Raw genomic sequence first — 20,979 nt, 5'->3', positions numbered from 1 at the left:
AGCATACTCGGATTACAACTGGACCGACCGGTCAGACCGGTCGGCCTCTGAACTGCCAGAATTGGCTGTCAACACAGGGTTAAGCATGCATCCATGCTGCATTTTTAGAGGGTTAGTTATATTTCATGTCATGAGTAAAAGCCTCGAGATGGATGCCTTCTCAGCTCCATCCATCAGCAGTTTGACTTCAGCTTAGACTCGTTCAGCAGCTCACTGCATGCAGCAAACCAGATTGGAGAAATTTGAACTTTGAAGGTAAGATTAAAATGACGCATTGTTTGATTTCTGTCGATAACCACTAACCCAAACGGGAGACTAGACAATTCATTCAGCAGAGATGGTGGTGCAAGCTGATAGAACGACAATTGGGCACCGACTGTAACATCAGTCTTAAAATATGCTGTTCAGTTTAACCACATTCATCTTACCGAACAAGGCCTGGACTTCCAGATAAACAAAAGTGCGTAATTTGCTCTCACAATTTTGTATCCTTGGTTCATAGTAGTGATATTTTATTTTGACATGTTGGACTTCTAGGGTACAGACAGCTGTAGTATGGTTCATAGTAGTGATTGGTTGTCAGGTACAACAGATCAGATAGTGACATTGCTGTAATTTGCTCTCATCAAGCTAAAGAAATACTGTAAATCAAACAGGCAATCAACTGCATTTTTCTTCCTCTTTTCAGATAACTGAGAATGCACATAAATGAGCACTCTTACGCCTAGATTCTTTTTCTCTCTTGCACATGTCCAAATCTGATACATGAATAGTATGTATGATATGATGATCTAGCCCAGTCCCGTACCAAAATCTCCATATCTGTATGATTCTTTCAATCAAGAGCAACCATCCGAGCAGCACAAATTAGAGTTGCATTTCTCTTTATCTCTGAAAACTTGGGGTACATTTCACAATCAGACACATCTATCTCTAACGACTCACATTCCCTTTGAACTACCCCTAATTTACAGTCTTTTCCTCTGCATAAACACCTCCATCAATTAAGTGTGAGAATTGTGCAAAAACATAATAACAGACTACAGGAACAATCACCAGTACTGTTTCCTGGTCAGCACCACTCCTGGTAGCATTTTTTTTCATACACATTTCCAAATCAACCAGTTTCTTTACATTTCCATTACTCCGAAATTACATTTTCTCGGTGTCAAATCAAGTGTACACTTGTAGTGTTCTAAATACATGGACATGAACAGTTACAATCAATTTGATCAATTCTGATCAATACAAAATTGAGCTACATTTTCCCCTCTTCCACATGCTCCCCGGTCTGAAACATCTAGACAGTCTCGCAACCCCTTCAATTTCTCTCTGACTAAACACAGCTATCACCAAATTGTAAACATTGTACAACAAACACATCACACAATTACATCTCTTACCGACCTCACCGGTCACCAGTACAGCTTCACCGGCTGCACCTTGAAGCCCGGCGCCTCGTCGAGGAACGGCACCGCCTCCGGCCGCGCCTGAAGGTCGTGGTAGAACTGGTACTCGGCCTCGTAGTCGTGCAGGTCAAGCTCCTTCTTCTGGTTGGTGTGGTAATGGTGCTTTGCCCCCGCCGCCTTCCCGAACCCGAACAGGCTCACCTCGTCGCACGCCCCCAGGGCCATCACCACCGCCTGCAGCCCCGACGAGTAGTGGAAGTACCTCTCGTCGTGCCTCCTGGTCCAGTTGCTCGGCGGCTCCCCCGTCGTGGACACGAACAGCCTCAGCGAGTAGTACTTGGCGATGCGCGCGCACAGCGCGTCGAGGCGCGCGTCGGTGACGAGGAGCGGGAACGGGGAGGCCGGCGTGGCGGTGGAGTTGCAGATGAGCGCGTCGAGGAGGTGCGCCGGCTGGCAGACGTACATGGCCATGGGGACCGCGCGGCCGTAGGGGTGGCAGGCGCAGCCGGGGGTGGTTATGGCGGAGCGGACGGCGCAGTAGTGGAGGATGTTGGAGTTGACGAAGGAGAGCGATGTCCTGGCGCCGACGTCGGCGGCGTAGCCCGCGACGCGGGCGTTGTTGAGGCGGATGACGAGGTCGTGCGCGTCGATCTGCGCGCCCCGGCCGGAGCCGAGGAGGATGCCTCTGTTGCCGACGACGGCGCAGGTGGGGAAGCGCCGCGGGCGGCCGAGCAGGCCCGCGAGGTCGCCCATGACGGCGGCGACATTGGTACCCCGGCGGCGGAGACGGCGCGCGAGGAGGAAGGAGCGGAGGGAGGCGCGGAAGGCGGCGAGGAGGGATTCGTCGCTGGGGAGCGCCTGGAAGGGGACGCGGAGGCGGGAGACGGCGCGCTGCCGCGGGGCGGAGGTGGCGTTGCTGCGGTAAGGGAGGCGGAGGTAGAGGAGGCGGTGGTGGTTGCCGATGCTGGGGAACGAAGACACCGAGGCGTTGGCGAAGAGCGCGGCCGCCTCGGACAGGACCTGGTCCCCGCCGACGTCGGTGGCGGCGAGGCGGCGGAGGAGCGCGTCGGCGGCGTACGGGGACGGGCCCCGGGGGAGGAACAGGTGGCGGCGGAAGGAGAGGGAGAGGAGCGAGAGCGCGAGGAGGAAGAGGACTGGCGGGAGATGGCGGCGCTTCATCTCCGGCGGTGCTGTCGCCGAGATCCGGCTGCCATTAGTAGGCGTGGTGGGGGTAGCCGGAGCCGCCGACGCGGCGAGGTGAGGTGGGGGAGAAAGGTCGGAGATGGCGGGACCCACAGCTACCCGGGAAGATGTGATCCTGGTGGGCTGTGCGGGATCGCCCACTGGCATGCGGGTCCCAGGTAGCGACGGGGTCGACGTGTCAGTGTGCAGCTGGCTAGCTCGTCGTCAGTTCGGGAACGGTTGCTGCGGCGATGGTTTGGCTGCGATGCACTCTTTGACCGCTGCAAAAGTGGACATGGAGTGAGAGGGGCGCTATTTTCCGGCCAGCCAAACCATTTGCTGTGTTATCAAAAAAAAAAACCATTTGCTGCATTAGCACACTTGATAACAATTAACAAGAGAGAGAGAAAGAGGGAAGGATAGAATTGAGGCCATGTTGGAGCGGCAAAACATTGTGCGTTCTTTGTTGGAAACACTAGCGGCTAATATAAAGAATGGCACATCCTAACAACTAGTTCAAGCTATAAATGATGATACCGACCCAAGTCACTTGTGGTCTTGTTGGACTTAAAAAAAAACTTAACAATGACTACATCTGTCTTGCTAAGATTTGGGCCGCACTTCTATGAATTCTATTTCGTTGGATGCCCAACAAACAGTTGGGCTCCTGGCCCAATTTCAAACTCAGGAGGCATATTAATAGTACAAGGCCCAACAATCGATGAAAGTACGGGTATTTATTTACATGACACTGGCCTACTTTAAAAAATAAAATAAAATAAAATGGCACACCAATCAATTTATGAAAATTTGTCTCAGAGAGCAACATATATCTATAAATTTAAGTTAATTTGAAGTCACGCCAAGTTTCCCCTTGTGCTTCTGTTCACATCTTGCCGGCCTTGCTTCTGTGGCAAGCCGGGTTGGCCGCAAGGCTGGTGATCCACACCTGGTCCGCGACCACCTGCACGTCGTCGTCGTTGCGGTGCCACGTCCAGAGCGCGTGCGTGGCGTTGACCACCTCGAGGCGGCCGTGGCCGAAGCTCGCCTCCCGGAACGCCGAGATGGCCGGCTGCGGGTCGATGTACTTGTCCGCGAGCCCCTCCCGGTTGCCGCCGTCGCCGACGGTGACGTACACCGGCGCGCAGGGGTCCTCCTTGCCGGCGTACACGCGCGCGAACCTCTCGTAGGCGTGCACGTGGCCCGCGAACACGGCGTCGACGCGTGCGCCGTAGAGCAGCGCCTCCATGGCATCGCGCATGGCGTCGCCCTCCCCCTGGTGCGCCCGGTTGCTGTTGTACCACGGCGCGTGCACCAGCGCCACCACGAACGCCGTCCGGCGGCGGTCGACCGCCGCCAGGTCGCGCCGGAGCCACCGGTGCTGCGCGCTGCCGGCGTCGTAGTCGGTGTAGGAGCCGAGCATGAGGACGTGCACGGCGCCGCCGGCGACGTCGAGGGAGTAGTAGAGGTTGTCCCCCGACGGCGAGGCGCCGGCGTCGTACGGCATGCGCCACCGCGCGTTGTAGGCCTTGAAGGGCTTGGGCTCCACGAGGGGGAGCTTCTCGATCTCGTGGTTGCCCTCGGTCACCATCCACGGCCGCGCGCTCGCCAGCGGCTCCACCAGGCGTCCGTACGAGTCCCACCTCGACTGGATGAAGTCGGCGTACGAGAGGTCGCCGGGGAGGAGGAGCATGTCGTAGTCGGCGCCCGCGATGTGCTTCAGCGTCGACTCCGTCCATCCGGTTTGCCCAAAGTCGCCTGCCAATAGTGCCATTCATTATTAATCTCTCCATCAAACTACACACACAGTTGCATTGTGTGCCAACGCCATGACAACAAGCTCTTGCAGCAAAAATATATAGCAGCAAGGTGCATTACCGACGATGACGAACTTGAAGGGGAGGGTGGCCGGCGGCGTCCGGAAGGAGAAGTCGCGCTTTGGGTTGGAGCTGCACCGGTAGTAGTAGGTCGTGTTAGGCTGCAGTGGGCCGATGACGGCGTCGTGGATGTTGCCGGATTTGTAGAGGACGTAGGAGTAGGTCGTCGTGCTTCCGGTTGCGGACAGCGTGTACTGCCCTGGCGTCGTGCCATACTCAACGATAGCCGGCGCTTCGTCGTCGGTGATCCATGTCACCCTCATCTTGTCAGGCCCAACCATTGATATGTGCACCTGAAGTTTGCCCAAAATTTTGTCAGTGGCCAAATTTCTTCTGTAAGTTTCTGCCGATGTTTTTTTTAGGAACAGTTTCTGCCGATGTTAAAAGGAGCTGAAGAAAGAGAAGCACAAGTTACCCGCAAGAGAGAGAGAGAGAGAGAGAGAGAGAGAGAGAGAGAGAGAGAGAGAGAGAGAGAAGCACAAGTTTGCTTACTAACTCAAAACAGAAAACGCAGCATCACGACACCAGCACCTATTGCGAGCAAATATGGCAAGTGTGAACATTTCAGCTACTACAACTAGAATTAGTCTGTGCCATGGTCTCACTCAGACAGTACGTCAGCATTAGCACTTTTGCCGTGATGGTTTTCACACCAACCATATCAAACACTCTGCCGTGCACTCAAGATAATGGTCACATATTTGGTCATGCATGTTGTGCTTCTAACATAGTAATTTCCAACGTAGAGGAAAATATGATGAAGAGATCGAGGTTGCCAGGACTGCAGCTCTATCCGCGCGCGATTGATTGCACCATCAGCAACACTAACCGAAAGTTACTTTCCATGGATAGCCCATGATTAGCGACAAGAAAAAGGAAGAAACACCGCAGTCCAAACGGCATGCCGACATGGTCAGGAACAACAAACAAGGACGGTTGGGATGGATGGGAAAGCAAGAACACCAAAGGAGGGCCGTGTCTGTTCTCCCTGGTCACACTGTAGCCCTCACCGTCACCGTGCAGAGCCAGTCAACTGAACTAAACATCGGCAAATTAAATCGTGGGTACGACGTGGCAATCAAGTCGTTGCTCCAAGTGTGAATCCATCGTAGTACTGAACTAGATGTCGATGCTCCTGAACTGAATGGCATATAGAATTATAGAAATAAAAAAAAAGAACACGACAGAGACGCCACGATGCCGTGTCACATCACATGACGCAGCTGACTACCAACCAGGTCGCTAATTTGCTGCTGGGATAGGATATACTTCTCAGACTCTCTCTTCTTGCAGCAGACATTTTCTGGCGTAGGCTAATTTTTATTTCAGATACACGTACCGCCAGCTAATTCAGGCCGTGTTTAGTTCCTGGCCTTTAAACGCAAAATTTTTTGCGACGGAATCTTACTAATTTGAAGTACTAAATGAAGTTTATTTACAAGACTTTTTGCACAGATGGGTTGTAAATCGCGAGACGAATCTAATGATGTTAATTAATTCGTGATTAATTGATAATTAGCGGATAGTTACTGTAGCATCACTGTTACAAATCATGGATTAAGCAGTCTCATTAGATTCGTCTCGCGATTTACAGCCCATTCATGTAAAAATTTTGTAAATAGACTTCATTTAGTACTTCAAATTAGCAAGATTCTTTCGTAAAATTTTACGTTTTTGCGTTTATGGGGTGGGAACTAAATAGCGCCTCGGACTCTCTCTTCTTGCAGCAGACATTTTCTGGCGTAGGCTAATTTTTATTTCAGATACACGTACCGCCAGCGAAGCACGCAACCACATTCCACCGATTTTCAGAAGAGATGGTGAGAAATTTTGCTGACCGATCGAGGCGGTTGGAATGCAGAAGGGGCCCCAAGATCGCAGGAACTAACATGTTGATGGACCAAGGCCAAGAGGGGTAGGCGTACGGCGTACCTGCTGCGGCGTCTGGCCGTCGTCGTCGTCGTCCTGGAGCAGCGACGCCAGCACATCCGGCCTCGGCGGCGGGCGCACGTAGGGCGAGGTCACGGAGAGAGACGCCGCCGGGAGCAGGGACGCCGCGGAGGCGGCGAGGACGAGGAGCGCCAGCGCCATGCTGCTGCCGCCGCCGCTTCTCCCCGCGGCCATGGTCGCAAGCTGCTCTCGCGGTCGCCTGAATCTAGACGGCTCGGAGGCGAGAACGCAGGCTGAGATGGGAAGTCGAGGGGGAACGGAGAATGGCCGGCCGGGATCACGGCACGGACCGGGGGTTTATATAGATGGACACACACGGAGAGGCGCGGCGGCCAGGTCGGCGCGGCGTCTCACGTAAATTAGTGACCTGCCTGCGACGAATGAAGAAGGAAGGGGTCCACCTCTGGATTGTCTTAAGGTTGCTATCAGGAATCCGGGCAGTGGATATGCTGTTCTTGGTCAACTCTGGCGGGTGACTTTGGACATCCGAAGAAGAAACAGGGCCGGCCCAGACAGGACGGAGGAGGTTGTCAACGGTTGAGTGCAGGCGCTGCTGGAACCGACGACGACGGATGGAGAGAGGGAGGCAGTGTTTTTGTTGCAGGGGGCACGGAGCCGGCCGGTGATGTCACCCGCGTTCGTGGTGGTGAGCCACCACAGCGTGGCCGACTACGTGACGTGTCCACGCGGCTCCATCCAGGTCTAGCCCGTTTCGGGACAAGGTTTTGCCTTTTCTTTTTTTTGAAGGAAGATACTCTATCTCTGATGATGTTCTTTCTCGAGGAATACCATGTCAACACCGTCATAGTCTGTTAGTCATAGTGGAACTAAATCTATATCTATACCTATATATAAAACGTGCAAGATTTCCACCCAATTTTTTTGTTTGATGTGTTAGTTTGGTCCGTCTATATTATTGACATGTGGGCCTTAGTTCATTTCTTATTATGCGAGTTGGACCAACCCTCTCCGTCCACGACTCATCAATTCAAGCTGCTAATGGTTCAATAACCGAACCAAAACTGGCCCAACCCACAAAAATAATACTACTTGGTTCCATCAAACCACCCCGCCCCACTAAATAGTTTCTAGTAACCCAACCAAACCGAACCATACATGTCTATTGACCCCAACCCAAACCAAACTGCTTGTTGTCCAAAGGAATCGCGGCCCTACAGCGATGACGACCACGACGGGATTGGTCTTGTGGCAGCAGCGGCCTGGTGTAAATGGTGTGTTCCCCAAGCTGCAAGTAACAATGGCGGCATGCCGCAAGAGGAATCCGGAGAAGGCAGGGGAGGAACGAAATCCATGGAGGCGCGGTCGCTCAAGTCCTTGTTATAATAGACGTTGCTGCTTAAAACCAACTCAAACCGATCTAAACCAATCCAAACCAATTTTATTGCTGAACCAAACTAAACCGAACCTATATATATTTCACTCCATCTCCAACCAAACCAAGACCCTCCAGAATAGAAACCGAACCACTGGAACCAGTTAGAATCCAAACCATTAGCAGGTTGACTCATCATGTAGATTCCTACAAATTAACACAAACTTTATACATAGCAACGGGCATAATTATCTAGTATGAGCTAATTTCTAATCTAATTGCATAGATGTAGCTAATTGGTCATTAGAGTCTTTTTTTTTTGACACGAGGCTCGTCCCCAATTCCATTCAAACAAAATGGAATTACACTGACAGGTATCTCAGAGTTTAGGCAAAGGAGCAAGCAGATGGGGGGTGGAGTCGTTAGAGTCCATTAGTCCTAGATTAGCTCTCATTAGCCTAAGCTTAGCCTTATCAGTATATGTAGGGCTAAACTTTAGCATCCTGTTTTAGCACACCCAAACATACAGCCCCTAAACATGCTTCCTCGGTATTAGACGGAGGGTTCCAGGCGAGAGCTACTCAGCGTTGCAGAAGGTCCTCTTTGGAGCAATGATCCAAAGCTCGGCGAACACAAGAAAAAATATTACAGACTTAACAATCTGCGATCAAAAGGGGCACCAAAAGCTGCAGGGAAAGCACCAATCTGTTTGAACCCTGCCAGCAGCCAAACATCAGCTTCCTCCTTAACACGTAAGAGCAGTTCAGCAACCGTCAGTTGCTTGCTGTCGAAATTTGCATGCCTATTGATTGACCTTTGTAAAACTTGGTGTAATCCATATAGGGGAAAACTTGGTGTAATCCATATAGGATTAGGCCAGTTCAACCATGGTTTGGAAGAGACCACATCGTCCCAAGATTCATCCTCCACATTGTATATTCCAACATTCCGACGAATGTTTTTGAACTGGATTAGCCACTCCGAGTCGTCGTTAAAATAGATATGACCTGGGAGCAGCTTTGGGTAATCTCTTGTGGAAAGGCAGCACGTGTAGCTGTGCCCGATGAACAGAGCATCATCCCCCAGAGTTTCTACATCGACGATACTTTGCTTGTCAAAATCTAGCTTGCAGATTAGAAAGCCATCCGTGTGCATCTCCTTCCCTTCGCAAGGGTTGTCCATGAATCTCCAAACTTGCAGCAGATCGCCAGACGATGTCCGAGCGATTTACAACACCATATCGTATGCAACGTATGGCAGGATGTCCTTGAAAATCACCTCGCACGAGGCACAAGAACCTTCATCGTCAATCGTGTAGCGATGGATTCCACCTAGTCGATTTATTGCGTAGAAGGCGCCGCCATGGTAGATGCAGTCGGAGTAGTTTGAATAACTTTCCGAGGTAGTGATCCGGTGCCACCGCTGGCCCCAACCTTGGCGATGGAGAGCTGTCTCATGGGATTGTGGATGAGCATGGCGATGCAGTCACCTCGCGATGGGTCACATGACAAGACCACCTTCAGATACAGAACCTCCGTGAGGTAGCCCACCTCGTAAGGGTGCGGCGCCTGGGTTTCTTTCCTCTGGGTTTCTTTCCTCGGAGGTGTGGTGTCGTAGAAGGAAAGCTCGTACCTGCTGAGCTCGCCGGCGGCGTCGAGGACGGGCGTTACATGCTCCATGGTGGCGACGGGCGGGAGGCCGATCTGCTCGCCGGTGGCTGGATTAAGGAGCTGGAGGTCGGAGCGGGCGTCGGCCGTGACAAGCCAGTCATGAGACGAGCCCCAGATGTAGCGGTCCGCGACGGGTGGGCCCGGTAAGTCAGGCAGCCTGTAGGACCGGCCGGCGGCAAGGCTGTAGAGCTCGGCGCCGGCGGGGGAGATGTAAAAGAGGCAGGGGTCTGCGGGCGGGTGTAGATGCGGCCGAGGCGGCGGAGGTCGCGGGCTGTGGCGCGCCATGAGGTGCAGAAGGCGGCGGAGCTGAACAAGTCCGGGAATTCGAGACAACACAGGATGGAGGTCAGGATATCGGCCAGCAGCTTGGACCAGTCGGCGGCGTCAGAGGCCGCCGGCTGCTCCATCTCCATGGGGGCGAGGCCGCCGGCTGCTCCATCTCCATGGGGGCGGCGGGGCGGCGGCCCTGGTTGGAGTTGGAAAGGCGGTCGGTGGAACAGGCCAACGGGGCATACGGCCTCTCGGTGGAGATTTATATTTCTTTAATAAGTTCGTTCAAAAAAATATATTTCTTTAATAATTTCTGGCGTCCCTCAGTTTCCGGATCGGAGGAGGGGAGAGTTTGACTCCTGCAATCGTCATGCTGATGTCACGCCCAGAGAGTACGAGAACCAGATACAAAATCTGCTGCCGTGCCACGTATAGAAGCCAACTGCCAAAGCTCAAACCCAAACGCGTGCGCTGCAGCAATGCTAGCCTCAACCTGGCTATCCCCTCCCTTCCTGCCCGCCTCCACAAACAAACTCCTCATCGTCTCCGGCAACTCCGGCAGCCGCCGTCCTCCGCAGCGCATGTCAGGTACGCGCATCCACCTCCACCTGCAAACTAAAGCACGAAGCTCCCGGAATATGCTCTCATAGATCCATCTGCAAATTTAATTCGTCTTCTTCAACCTTAAGGCTCCGTTTGGATGTCGATATTGGAGGCCTTGGCATTGAATTGAGTTCAATGCCAAATCAACCTAGTATTGGTATTAGGTTACAATACCAAAGCCATTGTTTGGATGTAGATAAAATTGGAAGATGGAATCAAAGCAGCTGGGGAATACCGATTCATGTTTGGATGTCCATATCGTGGCATCTGATTTTGTCCATGCCGAGGGAGGCAGGGGACGAGCCGCACGGCTCGCCGGCAGAGGAGCGGCGCGGGGCTCGCCGCGGAGGGGGGCAGAGGAGGGGCGTCGCGCAGCTCGCCGGCGAAGGGGCGGCGCGGGGCAGGCGGCGGGCTGCCGGGCCCCCATCGAGTTCCGCGCGCTTGGCCGAAGCACGCGGCAGCACGGCGTTCCCCGCCGGCGCCCCTCCTCCCTCAACTCCGACGGCGCCAGCGGCCCTCCGCCCCCTCCCTCCCTCTCCAATCCTGCTCCCCATCCTCCTCCGTGGCGCAGGGCGGATCTCGGCAGCCGCGACCATGGGGAAGAAGGAGGACCTCGACCAGCCATGGGGAAGAAGGTGGAGGTCGACCGCCCATGGGGGAGAAGGGGGACCTCGACCGGCCATGGCGGATCTCGCCAGCCGGTAGACGATGGTGAAGAAGGGGGCACCGATGGGGGAGGTCGACCGGCCATGGGGAAGAAGGGCCGCCCATGGGGGAGCTCGGCCGCTGGGGAAGAAGGGATGCCGAGAGCTCGCGCCGCCGCTCGCCATCCTCGCATCCGCCGCACCGCCGCTCGCCTTGCCGGAGCAGGAGAAGACGAGGGGAAGGAGCTCTGTGGCGAGGGAGCTGGTGCGTGAGGGGAGAAGGTCCCCGGCGAGGGGAGGGGGGAGGGGCTGCTGCGCGGGGGAGGTCTCCGGCGAGGGGAGGGGGAGGGGCTTCTGTTTTTGTTTCGCATGGGGAAGGAGGAGGTTCAATTCCGGTGAATACGGAGGAGGAGGCCTCGGTATCGTGGGCTGGGTCGAGCAAGCAGATGGAAAGTCGCGCGGTATTGGAGCTCGTTTCCGCCTGCGAATGTCAAGACCATCCAAACAACAGAATTGAGGGTATTCAAGGCCAATGCCAATTCTTGGGCCTCAATATCAACATCCAAACGGGCCCTAATAGTAATCTATAACTGTCAACGTGAAATCATGCGTGTTTCTACACGCGTAGCAGGTGGAGGTGGTCTCGTCCTCCACGCCAGGCTGGGCGATGGCGCCGGAGCCGGCGGCGAGCTCACCCCGTCGGCGTCGCGACGACACGCGTAAGCCGCACATCACATTCCTCATCCGCACGCTACTGCTCGCGTGCAAGATAGCCCGCGGGGCCGCCGCGCTGATCCGCGTCCTCTGCCTCGCCGCGGTGGCCGCCCCCGCCAAAAGCCTCCTCGCCGCCGCCACGGCCGCCTTCGCGCTCGTGAACGCGCCGTGCGTCCGGTACATGAACCAGGCCGCGCTCGGGCGGAGCTTCACGGGCACCTTCTGCGGCGACCTGGTGGCCGGGGCCATGGCGCACTCCTGGAGGCTGCTCGTGCAGGGCCTCACGTCGCTCATGTTTCTCTGTGCCCGCGCCGATGAGTACGTCCGGCCGCCGCCCAGCCCGCTGGTGCTCATGGCGCACGACAAGCCGGCGTCCCATCCCCAGCAGGTGCATGCGGGCTCTTCGATTTCGATTTCAAGTTGCAACTGAAAAATTGAAACTGTAGTTTTGACTAGAAACTGCAGAATTCAATCGTCAGCTTTCCAAATGATTCAAAATAGCTACAAAATAACGAGGATATATATCAGATGATATTGTTCTTCTGCCTTGCTTAATCTCAGTTTGTTTGCTCATCGTTTTTTCATGCTAGCTTCAGCAAGAATTAATTCTAGTACTACTATGCATCATCAATTTAAAACTGACTTAATTTCTGGCTCCCTACCTACCTGTCAATTGCACTGCCTGTACAACAAGTGGTAGTTGGCTGCTGGTGCCACGAAATTTGGGGTCGCCGAACGAATTACTCCCCGTCCTTGTTGTCCCTACATACCAGGTACACATCTCCGTCGTCGGCGCGAAGAAGATGTGCATCTCATGGGTCACCGACGACCGGAGCGCGCCGTCCGTGGTCGAGTACGGCAGATCCCCGGGCAAGTACACGGCGTCCGCGGCGGGCGACCACACCACGTACCATTACTTCTTCTACAAGTCCGGCGCGATCCACCACGCCACCATCGGCCCGCTGGAGCCCGGCACGACGTACTACTACCGGTGCGGCAAGGCCGGCGACGAGCTCAGCCTCCGGACGCCGCCGGCCACCCTGCCCATCGAGTTCGTGGTCATCGGCGACCTGGGCCAGACGGGGTGGACGGCGTCGACGCTGTCGCACATCGGCGGCGGGGACTACGACATGCTCCTGCTCCCCGGCGACCTGTCGTACGCGGACACGCAGCAGCCGCTGTGGGACTCGTTCGGGCGGCTGGTGCAGCCGCTGGCGAGCGCGCGGCCGTGGATGGTGACGGCGGGCAACCACGAGATGGAGGCGCTGCCCGTGGTGGAGCTCGCGCCGTTCGCGGCCTACAACGCGCGGTGGCGGATGCCGCACGAGGAGAGCGGCTCGCGCTCCAACCTCTACTACTCGTTCGACGCGGCGGGCGGCGCGGCGCACGTCGTGATGCTGGGGTCGTACGCGGCGTTCGGCGAGGGGTCGGAGCAGCGCCGGTGGCTGGAGGCGGACCTGGCGCGCGTCGACCGGCGGCGCACGCCGTGGCTGCTGGTGCTGCTGCACGCGCCGTGGTACAACACCAACCAGGCGCACCAGGGGGAGGGCGAGAAGATGCGCCTCGCCATGGAGCGGATGCTCTACGAGGCTCGCGTCGACGTCGTCTTCGCCGGGCACGTCCATGCCTACGAGCGCTTTGTAAGTTACTATTGGCTTGTAAGTTTTTTTTTTGGGGGGGTTCACTTCTGAATGAGCTTAATTGTTTCATGAACTTCGGATCAGACGAGGATCTACGACAATGAGGCCGACAGCCGGGGCCCGATGTACATCACCATTGGCGACGGCGGCAACAGGGAAGGCCTTGCTCTCAGGTAGGAGTATTATGCGACTAGTGCGTGCCATCTCGAATCATGGATGGATTGATGATGCCAGAGTCATGTATGCTTCTTCATTTTGCTCTGAATTAGGTTCATCGCGGACCACAGGTCGGCGCACCTGTCGGTGTTCCGGGAGGCGAGCTTCGGGCACGGCCGGCTGAGGATCGTCAACGAGACGAGCGCCGTCTGGACATGGCACCGCAACGACGACGAGTACGCCACCGTCCGCGACGAGGTGTGGATCGAGAGCTTGGCCGCCGGAAAACAAAGCATAGCAAGAACCGCCGGTCGTCACACTGATGAGCTCTAGGAAACATTATTTTTTGTGTGAAAGGTAGCTAACGCTGTAACATGGCAATGCTATGACGTTTTCTTAGTGAAATGGGGGTGGGAATTTTATACATCCAAAATGCCCTGATGTATAGCGTTACGATAGAAATGGGGGCATAATAAAATCACTGTCGGTACCCCAAGACTGGGGTACCCCCTCTTGCTGTGTCCAGGCAAGGATCTTATAGTTATCCTTAACTACATCCAAACAGCCGGACCCCTGCGGTCCGGAGTCCTATTCTCCCAGCAGCGGCCCGGACCGTTCCACAGTTGGGAAAGGTCCGGAGACACCACGTGTCCCGGAAGAGGCAGGAATTCGTGCGCAAGCAGCCGGGGCTCCGGACCTCCCAAGGAGACCGGACCCCCTGTATAGTAACCAGACCCCTCACTAAGGGAAGAAATCGTCACCCCGCGTCGGGGTGGTCTGGGGACGTCACGTGTCTGCAAGATATGGCCGTTTGGGTTTCCTTACTAACGTTCACCCACCATTGCATTCATTGCGGTTGGTGGACGTCTGCATTGATATGACAGAAGCTGAGGCGTTCCATTGACCAGGGGACACTATTGATCGCGTATTACCAAGGCAGTGAAGCCGCTGGCGCCGCTCATACCGCATCTGCCAGCCTGCCGTGACAGATGGATACGACGGCTCGGCTTCGCTCATTATGACGCTACATAATAGCCTCACCAGGCCACGCCGCAAGCTACGCTACTCCAACGGGCGCCTAGCTGACGGGACAAGAAAAGACCCCCCTGAGTCAGAAGAGCAGCAGTGTGCATATCGGAGGAAAGATTCGCTACCACTGTAGCCACAGTCACGTTGGGCCCACCTGTCGGGGCACCAACGTCCTATGTATCCGCTCCCCCTTGATCTATAAAAGGGGGGGGCGCCGCTAGAAAACCTCAGGCTGGGCAAGAGCCAAGGCCAGCAGAGGATAGGTTCATACACACCACCAAGAACAATACATCTCCCAGTGGACGTAGGATATTACGCTCCGGCGGCCCGAACCACTCTAAATCGTGTGTTCTTGAGTCCCTTTCTCAGCGTAGATCCAGCCCCATCGCCTAGTACTTCCCCGAGTACTCCCTCACTGGGAATAGGCGGGTGCGCTCCGCCACCCGGCTGTGGGTACCCCTAGAACCCCACAACATTTTGGCGCCGTCCGTGGGGAAGAACAGGCGCTGACTGGATCTTCAGGCTTCTGGGGCCGTGTTCATCCTCTGCAACGACGAACAAGAAGATGAAGGAAGGCAGGGCCACACTCTCTCCACCTGTCTTGGCACCGGCGCGGCAACGCCCTCGGTGCGGCGGCGCACGACAGCGACGCCTGCTGTGCGTCGCCACTGCGACACCTCGGAGCCGGCGTAGCGGCGCACAGCGGAGGCGCCGCTGGGCGCTGCTGCCCCTACGTCGACTCAAGGTTTTCTCTCAAGCAACGGCCACACCTCCTCTGCGGTGGCATGGTGTCGGCTCAAGGCTTCCTCTCAACATGGAGCCTGGAGCCGACGGCCATCCCGGAGGAAGTGGACCGTGTCGTCCTGCCGTCTCCAGCACCGGAGATCCACCTCAGCGTTGCTCGGTGCTGCTGCAGACAGGACCCCGCCTCCTCGCGCGGGGGCCCCTGGCGCTAGCACCAAGGACAAGCCGGCGAACGACCGCACTTCTCCACGCGTCGCACCGGTCCATCTGCTGCGCAAGGGCTCTGGTTTCCATCGGCAACGGCGACGGCAGGGGGAGGGGGCCTCTTCCATTCAAAGCCAAAGAATTTGTCTCATGCCATGTAAGCATGTGACAGCTCTTAAGGCAAGGAGGGGTCCCCCGAACTCCCGAGGTGATGCTGGATGATGCGGTTCAGGCACGTCCAGGGCGCCTTCACCTCCGAAGAACACGCTGTATAGCATGCAGCCGTAGGTTACTCCTAAGAAAAGACTAAGAGAATTCCTCCTTTGTAATAACGTGGCGCCTACGTGTGTGTCCAGAGCGGTCAAGGTCCGACCTTGTAAACCCGACCTCTGGCCCTATCACACAAACAGGCAAAAAACGGTCCGGAGCGGTGGAGGTCCGACCTCGTAATCCCGACCTCTGATGTATACCGTGACAACCACAATAATAAAGGAGATTTACTTTCTCAGTTTTACCTAGGCTCCACCCTGATTACATTTATTCGCCTTGGTTTAACTATTCTTTCCTCTTGAACGGAGTTTTCCTTGTTGCTAACAATCCAAGTTAAGTTGCTAGCTTATGGTCAGGTGAAGACACCCCTTCTAGCTGGAAGGCAGTCCGGACCCCTGAGGACCTGCTCTGGAGAAGTGGTGCTTGTATCCTGGGGTAGAGAAGCTCCGCGTAGCTTAGCCTGGTAATGTACCCTAAGTTTACGTACTTCACTACCCTGTTACAAGTACTCTAGTATCCAGGACTGCTGTCCTTAGAGGTCCCGGGCTCCCTCCTAGTATAAGGCTTGGTTTCTTTGCACCTTACTATGAGGTCCGGTAACATGCTTCATCAGATTGTCAGCAACGGTCGCTCCAAGTCCACTCCGGTAGCCCGCTCCGGCGGAGACCGCTCGCCACGGTCGCTCCAAGTCCACTCCGGTGGCCCGCTCCGGCGGAGACCGCTCGCCACGGTCGCTACAAGTCCACTCATGTGGCCCGCTCCGGCGGAGACCGCTGGCCACGGTCGCTCCAAGTCCACTCCGGTGGCCCGCTCCGGCGGAGACCGCTCGCCACGGTCGCTCCAAGTCCACTCCGGTGGCCCGCTCCGGCGGAGACCGCTCGCCACGGTCGCTCCAAGTCCACTCCGGTGGCCCGCTCCGGCGGAGACCGCTCGCCACGGTCGCTACAAGTCCACTCTGGTGGCCCGCTCCGGCGGAGACCGCTCGCCACGGTCGCTACAAGTCCACTCCGGTGGCCCGCTCCGGCGGAGACCGCTCGCCACGGTCGACAAGAGCCGGGTCCGGGAAGTGGTGCTTACTCCCTGAGCGATCCGAAGTCTGTGTAGCCGCTTAGCTTGGTTCCGTACCCAAAGCCTACACCTTCGTCGCCCAATGGAGAGCACTCTAGTACCTGAACCTGGCAACAGGCATACCGGACTCAGGGGTCCGGGATGCCCGCTCTCTCCATGAGCACACCAACGCAATCAACTTGCGTAGGAACACATCACGATGGTGGCCCCACCTGCGGGTTCGTACCTCACCCGAGGTGGGCCCGGGGGCCACTGTCGGTACCCCAGGACTGGGGTACCCCCTCTTGCTGTGTCCAGGCAAGGATCTTATAGTTATCCTTAACTACATCCAAACAGCCGGACCCCTGCGGTCCGGAGTCCTGTTCTCCCAGCAGCGGCCCGGACCGTTCCACAGTTGGGAAAGGTCCGGAGACACCACGTGTCCCGGAAGAGGCAGGAATTCGTGCGCAACAGCCGGGGCTCCGGACCTCCCAAGGAGACCGGACCCCCGCAGGGTCCCGGACCCCTCATGGGGTCCCGGACCCCCTGTATAGTAACCGGACCGCTCACTAAGGGAAGAAATCGGCACCCCGCGTCGGGGTGGTCTGGGGACGCCACGTGTCTGCAAGATATGGCCGTTTGGGTTTCCTTACTAACGTTCACCCACCATTGCATTCATTGCGGTTGGTGGACGTCTGCATTGATATGACAGAAGCTGAGGCGTTCCATTGACCAGGGGACACTATTGATCGCGTATTACCAAGGCAGTGAAGCCGCTGGCGCCGCCCATACCGCATCTGCCAGCCTGCCGTGACAGATGGATACGACGGCTCGGCTTCGCTCATTATGACGCTACATAATAGCCTCACCAGGCCACGCCGCAAGCTACGCTACTCCAACGGGCGCCTAGCTGACGGGACAAGAAAAGACCCCCCTGAGTCAGAAGAGCAGCAGTGTGCATATCGGAGGAAAGATTCGCTACCACTGTAGCCACAGTCACGTTGGGCCCACCTGTCGGGGCACCAACGTCCTATGTATCCGCTCCCCCTTGATCTATAAAAGGGGGGCGCCGCTAGAAAACCTCAGGCTGGGCAAGAGCCAAGGCCAGCAGAGGATAGGTTCATACACACCACCAAGAACAATACATCTCCCAGTGGACGTAGGGTATTACGCTCCGGCGGCCCGAACCACTCTAAATCGTGTGTTCTTGAGTCCCTTTCTCAGCGTAGATCCAGCCCCATCGCCTAGTACTTCCCCGAGTACTCCCTCACTGGGAATAGGCGGGTGCGCTCCGCCACCCGGCTGTGGGTACCCCTAGAACCCCACAACATTTTGGCGCCGTCCGTGGGGAAGAACAGGCGCTGACTGGATCTTCAGGCTTCTGGGGCCGTGTTCATCCTCTGCAACGACGAACAAGAAGATGAAGGAAGGCAGGGCCACACTCTCTCCACCTGTCTTGGCACCGGCGCGGCAACGCCCTCGGTGCGGCGGCGCACGACAGCGACGCCTGCTGTGCGTCGCCACTGCGACACCTCGGAGCCGGCGTAGCGGCGCACAGCGGAGGCGCCGCTGGGCGCTGCTGCCCCTACGTCGACTCAAGGTTTTCTCTCAAGCAACGGCCACACCTCCTCTGCGGTGGCATGGTGTCGGCTCAAGGCTTCCTCTCAACATGGAGCCTGGAGCCGACGGCCATCCCGGAGGAAGTGGACCGTGTCGTCCTGCCGTCTCCAGCACCGGAGATCCACCTCAGCGTTGCTCGGTGCTGCTGCAGACAGGACCCCGCCTCCTCGCGCGGGGGCCCCTGGCGCTAGCACCAAGGACAAGCCGGCGAACGACCGCACTTCTCCACGCGTCGCACCGGTCCATCTGCTGCGCAAGGGCTCTGGTTTCCATCGGCAACGGCGACGGCAGGGGGAGGGGGCCTCTTCCATTCAAAGCCAAAGAATTTGTCTCATGCCATGTAAGCATGTGACAGCTCTTAAGGCAAGGAGGGGTCCCCCGAACTCCCGAGGTGATGCTGGATGATGCGGTTCAGGCACGTCCAGGGCGCCTTCACCTCCGAAGAACACGCTGTATAGCATGCAGCCGTAGGTTACTCCTAAGAAAAGACTAAGAGAATTCCTCCTTTGTAATAACGTGGCGCCTACGTGTGTGTCCAGAGCGGTCAAGGTCCGACCTTGTAAACCCGACCTCTAGCCCTATCACACAAACAGGCAAAAAACAGTCCGGAGCGGTGGAGGTCCGACCTCGTAATCCCGACCTCTGATGTATACCGTGACAACCACAATAATAAAGGAGATTTACTTTCTCAGTTTTACCTAGGCTCCACCCTGATTACATTTATTCGCCTTGGTTTAACTATTCTTTCCTCTTGAACGGAGTTTTCCTTGTTGCTAACAATCCAAGTTAAGTTGCTAGCTTATGGTCAGGTGAAGACACCCCTTCTAGCTGGAAGGCAGTCCGGACCCCTGAGGACCTGCTCTGGAGAAGTGGTGCTTGTATCCTGGGGTAGAGAAGCTCCACGTAGCTTAGCCTGGTAATGTACCCTAAGTTTACGTACTTCACTACCCTGTTACAAGTACTCTAGTATCCAGGACTGCTGTCCTTAAAGGTCCCGGGCTCCCTCCTAGTATAAGGCATGGTTTTTTTGCACCTTACTATGAGGTCCGGTAACATGCTTCATCAGATTGTCAGCAACGGTCGCTCCAAGTCCACTCCGGTGGCCCGCTCCGGCGGAGACCGCTCGCCACGGTCGCTCCAAGTCCACTCCGGTGGCCCGCTCCGGCGGAGACCGCTCGCCACGGTCGCTACAAGTCCACTCCGGTGGCCCGCTCCGGCGGAGACCGCTCGCCACGGTCGCTCCAAGTCCACTCCGGTGGCCCGCTCCGGCGGAGACCGCTCGCCACGGTCGCTCCAAGTCCACTCCGGTGGCCCGCTCCGGCGGAGACCGCTCGCCACGGTCGCTCCAAGTCCACTCCGGTGGCCCGCTCCGGCGGAGACCGCTCGCCACGGTCGCTACAAGTCCACTCCGGTGGCCCGCTCCGGCGGAGACCGCTCGCCACGGTCGCTACAAGTCCACTCCGGTGGCCCGCTCCGGCGGAGACCGCTCGCCACGGTCGACAAGAGCCGGGTCCGGGAAGTGGTGCTTACTCCCTGAGCGATCCGAAGTCTGTGTAGCCGCTTAGCTTGGTTCCGTACCCAAAGCCTACACCTTCGTCGCCCAATGGAGAGCACTCTAGTACCTGAACCTGGCAACAGGCATACCGGACTCAGGGGTCCGGGATGCCCGCTCTCTCCATGAGCACACCAACGCAATCAACTTGCGTAGGAACACATCACGATGGTGGCCCCACCTGCGGGTTCGTACCTCACCCGAGGTGGGCCCGGGGGCCACTGTCGGTACCCCAGGACTGGGGTACCCCCTCTTGCTGTGTCCAGGCAAGGATCTTGTAGTTATCCTTAACTACATCCAAACAGCCGGACCCCTGCGGTCCGGAGTCCTGTTCTCCCAGCAGCGGCCCGGACCGTTCCACAGTTGGGAAAGGTCCGGAGACACCACGTGTCCCGGAAGAGGCAGGAATTCGTGCGCAAGCAGCCGGGGCTCCGGACCTCCCAAGGAGACCGGACCCCCGCAGGGTCCCCGACCCCTCATGGGGTCCCGGACCCCCTGTATAGTAACCGGACCCCTCACTAAGGGAAGAAATCGGCACCCCGCGTCGGGGTGGTCTGGGGACGCCACGTGTCTGCAAGATATGGCCGTTTGGGTTTCCTTACTAACGTTCACCCACCATTGCATTCATTGCGGTTGGTGGACGTCTGCATTGATATGACAGAAGCTGAGGCGTTCCATTGACCAGGGGACACTATTGATCGCGTATTACCAAGGCAGTGAAGCCGCTGGCGCCGCCCATACCGCATCTGCCAGCCTGCCGTGACAGATGGATACGACGGCTCGGCTTCGCTCATTATGACGCTACATAATAGCCTCACCAGGCCACGCCGCAAGCTACGCTACTCCAACGGGCGCCTAGCTGACGGGACAAGAAAAGACCCCCCTGAGTCAGAAGAGCAGCAATGTGCATATCGGAGGAAAGTTTCGCTACCACTGTAGCCACAGTCACGTTGGGCCCACCTGTCGGGGCACCAACGTCCTATGTATCCGCTCCCCCTTGATCTATAAAAGGGGGGCGCCGCTAGAAAACCTCAGGCTGGGCAAGAGCCAAGGCCAGCAGAGGAT

General features: G+C 56.7%; 3 protein-coding genes and 1 pseudogene across 4 annotated transcripts; 1 reads left to right on the top strand and 3 right to left on the bottom strand.

Annotated features, from left to right (window-relative positions):
- Nucleotides 1-1,030: 1,030 nt before the first annotated feature.
- LOC120696727 (sialyltransferase-like protein 2) lies at nucleotides 1,031-3,023 on the bottom strand. Its single transcript, XM_039979712.1, has one exon. It carries the CDS (start codon nucleotides 2,757-2,759, stop codon nucleotides 1,416-1,418), a length of 1,344 nt encoding a protein of 447 aa, XP_039835646.1. The 5' UTR covers nucleotides 2,760-3,023; the 3' UTR covers nucleotides 1,031-1,415.
- A 177-nt stretch (nucleotides 3,024-3,200) lies between these two features.
- Nucleotides 3,201-6,808, bottom strand: LOC120696726 (probable purple acid phosphatase 20). The gene is made up of 3 exons (XM_039979711.1): nucleotides 6,401-6,808; nucleotides 4,470-4,761; nucleotides 3,201-4,349 (listed from the first exon to the last, which is right to left on the bottom strand). The coding sequence occupies exons 1-3, from the start codon at nucleotides 6,590-6,592 to the stop codon at nucleotides 3,478-3,480; spliced, it is 1,356 nt and encodes a 451-aa protein (XP_039835645.1). The 5' UTR covers nucleotides 6,593-6,808; the 3' UTR covers nucleotides 3,201-3,477.
- Nucleotides 6,809-8,002: 1,194 nt separating this feature from the next.
- LOC120696725 lies at nucleotides 8,003-9,909 on the bottom strand (annotated as a pseudogene).
- Nucleotides 9,910-10,123: 214 nt separating this feature from the next.
- LOC120696724 (purple acid phosphatase 22-like) lies at nucleotides 10,124-13,881 on the top strand. Of its 2 annotated transcripts, none has more exons than XM_039979709.1 (5): nucleotides 10,124-10,279; nucleotides 11,570-12,040; nucleotides 12,426-13,292; nucleotides 13,377-13,465; nucleotides 13,562-13,881. In XM_039979709.1, the coding sequence occupies exons 2-5, from the start codon at nucleotides 11,606-11,608 to the stop codon at nucleotides 13,779-13,781; spliced, it is 1,611 nt and encodes a 536-aa protein (XP_039835643.1). In that variant the 5' UTR covers nucleotides 10,124-10,279; nucleotides 11,570-11,605; the 3' UTR covers nucleotides 13,782-13,881. The 2 variants fall into 2 exon arrangements, with proteins under 2 accessions (XP_039835643.1, XP_039835644.1); XM_039979710.1 differs by having other exon boundaries at nucleotides 10,125-10,279; nucleotides 11,567-12,040.
- The last annotated feature ends 7,098 nt before the right edge of the window (nucleotides 13,882-20,979 follow it).

The sequence above is a fragment of the Panicum virgatum genome, chromosome 3K (assembly GCF_016808335.1).
Source record: "Panicum virgatum strain AP13 chromosome 3K, P.virgatum_v5, whole genome shotgun sequence".
NCBI classification, from domain to species: Eukaryota; Viridiplantae; Streptophyta; class Magnoliopsida; order Poales; family Poaceae; genus Panicum; species Panicum virgatum.
Note: the sequence above shows the minus strand (reverse complement) of the source record. Positions and strands in the feature narration are given on the sequence as shown.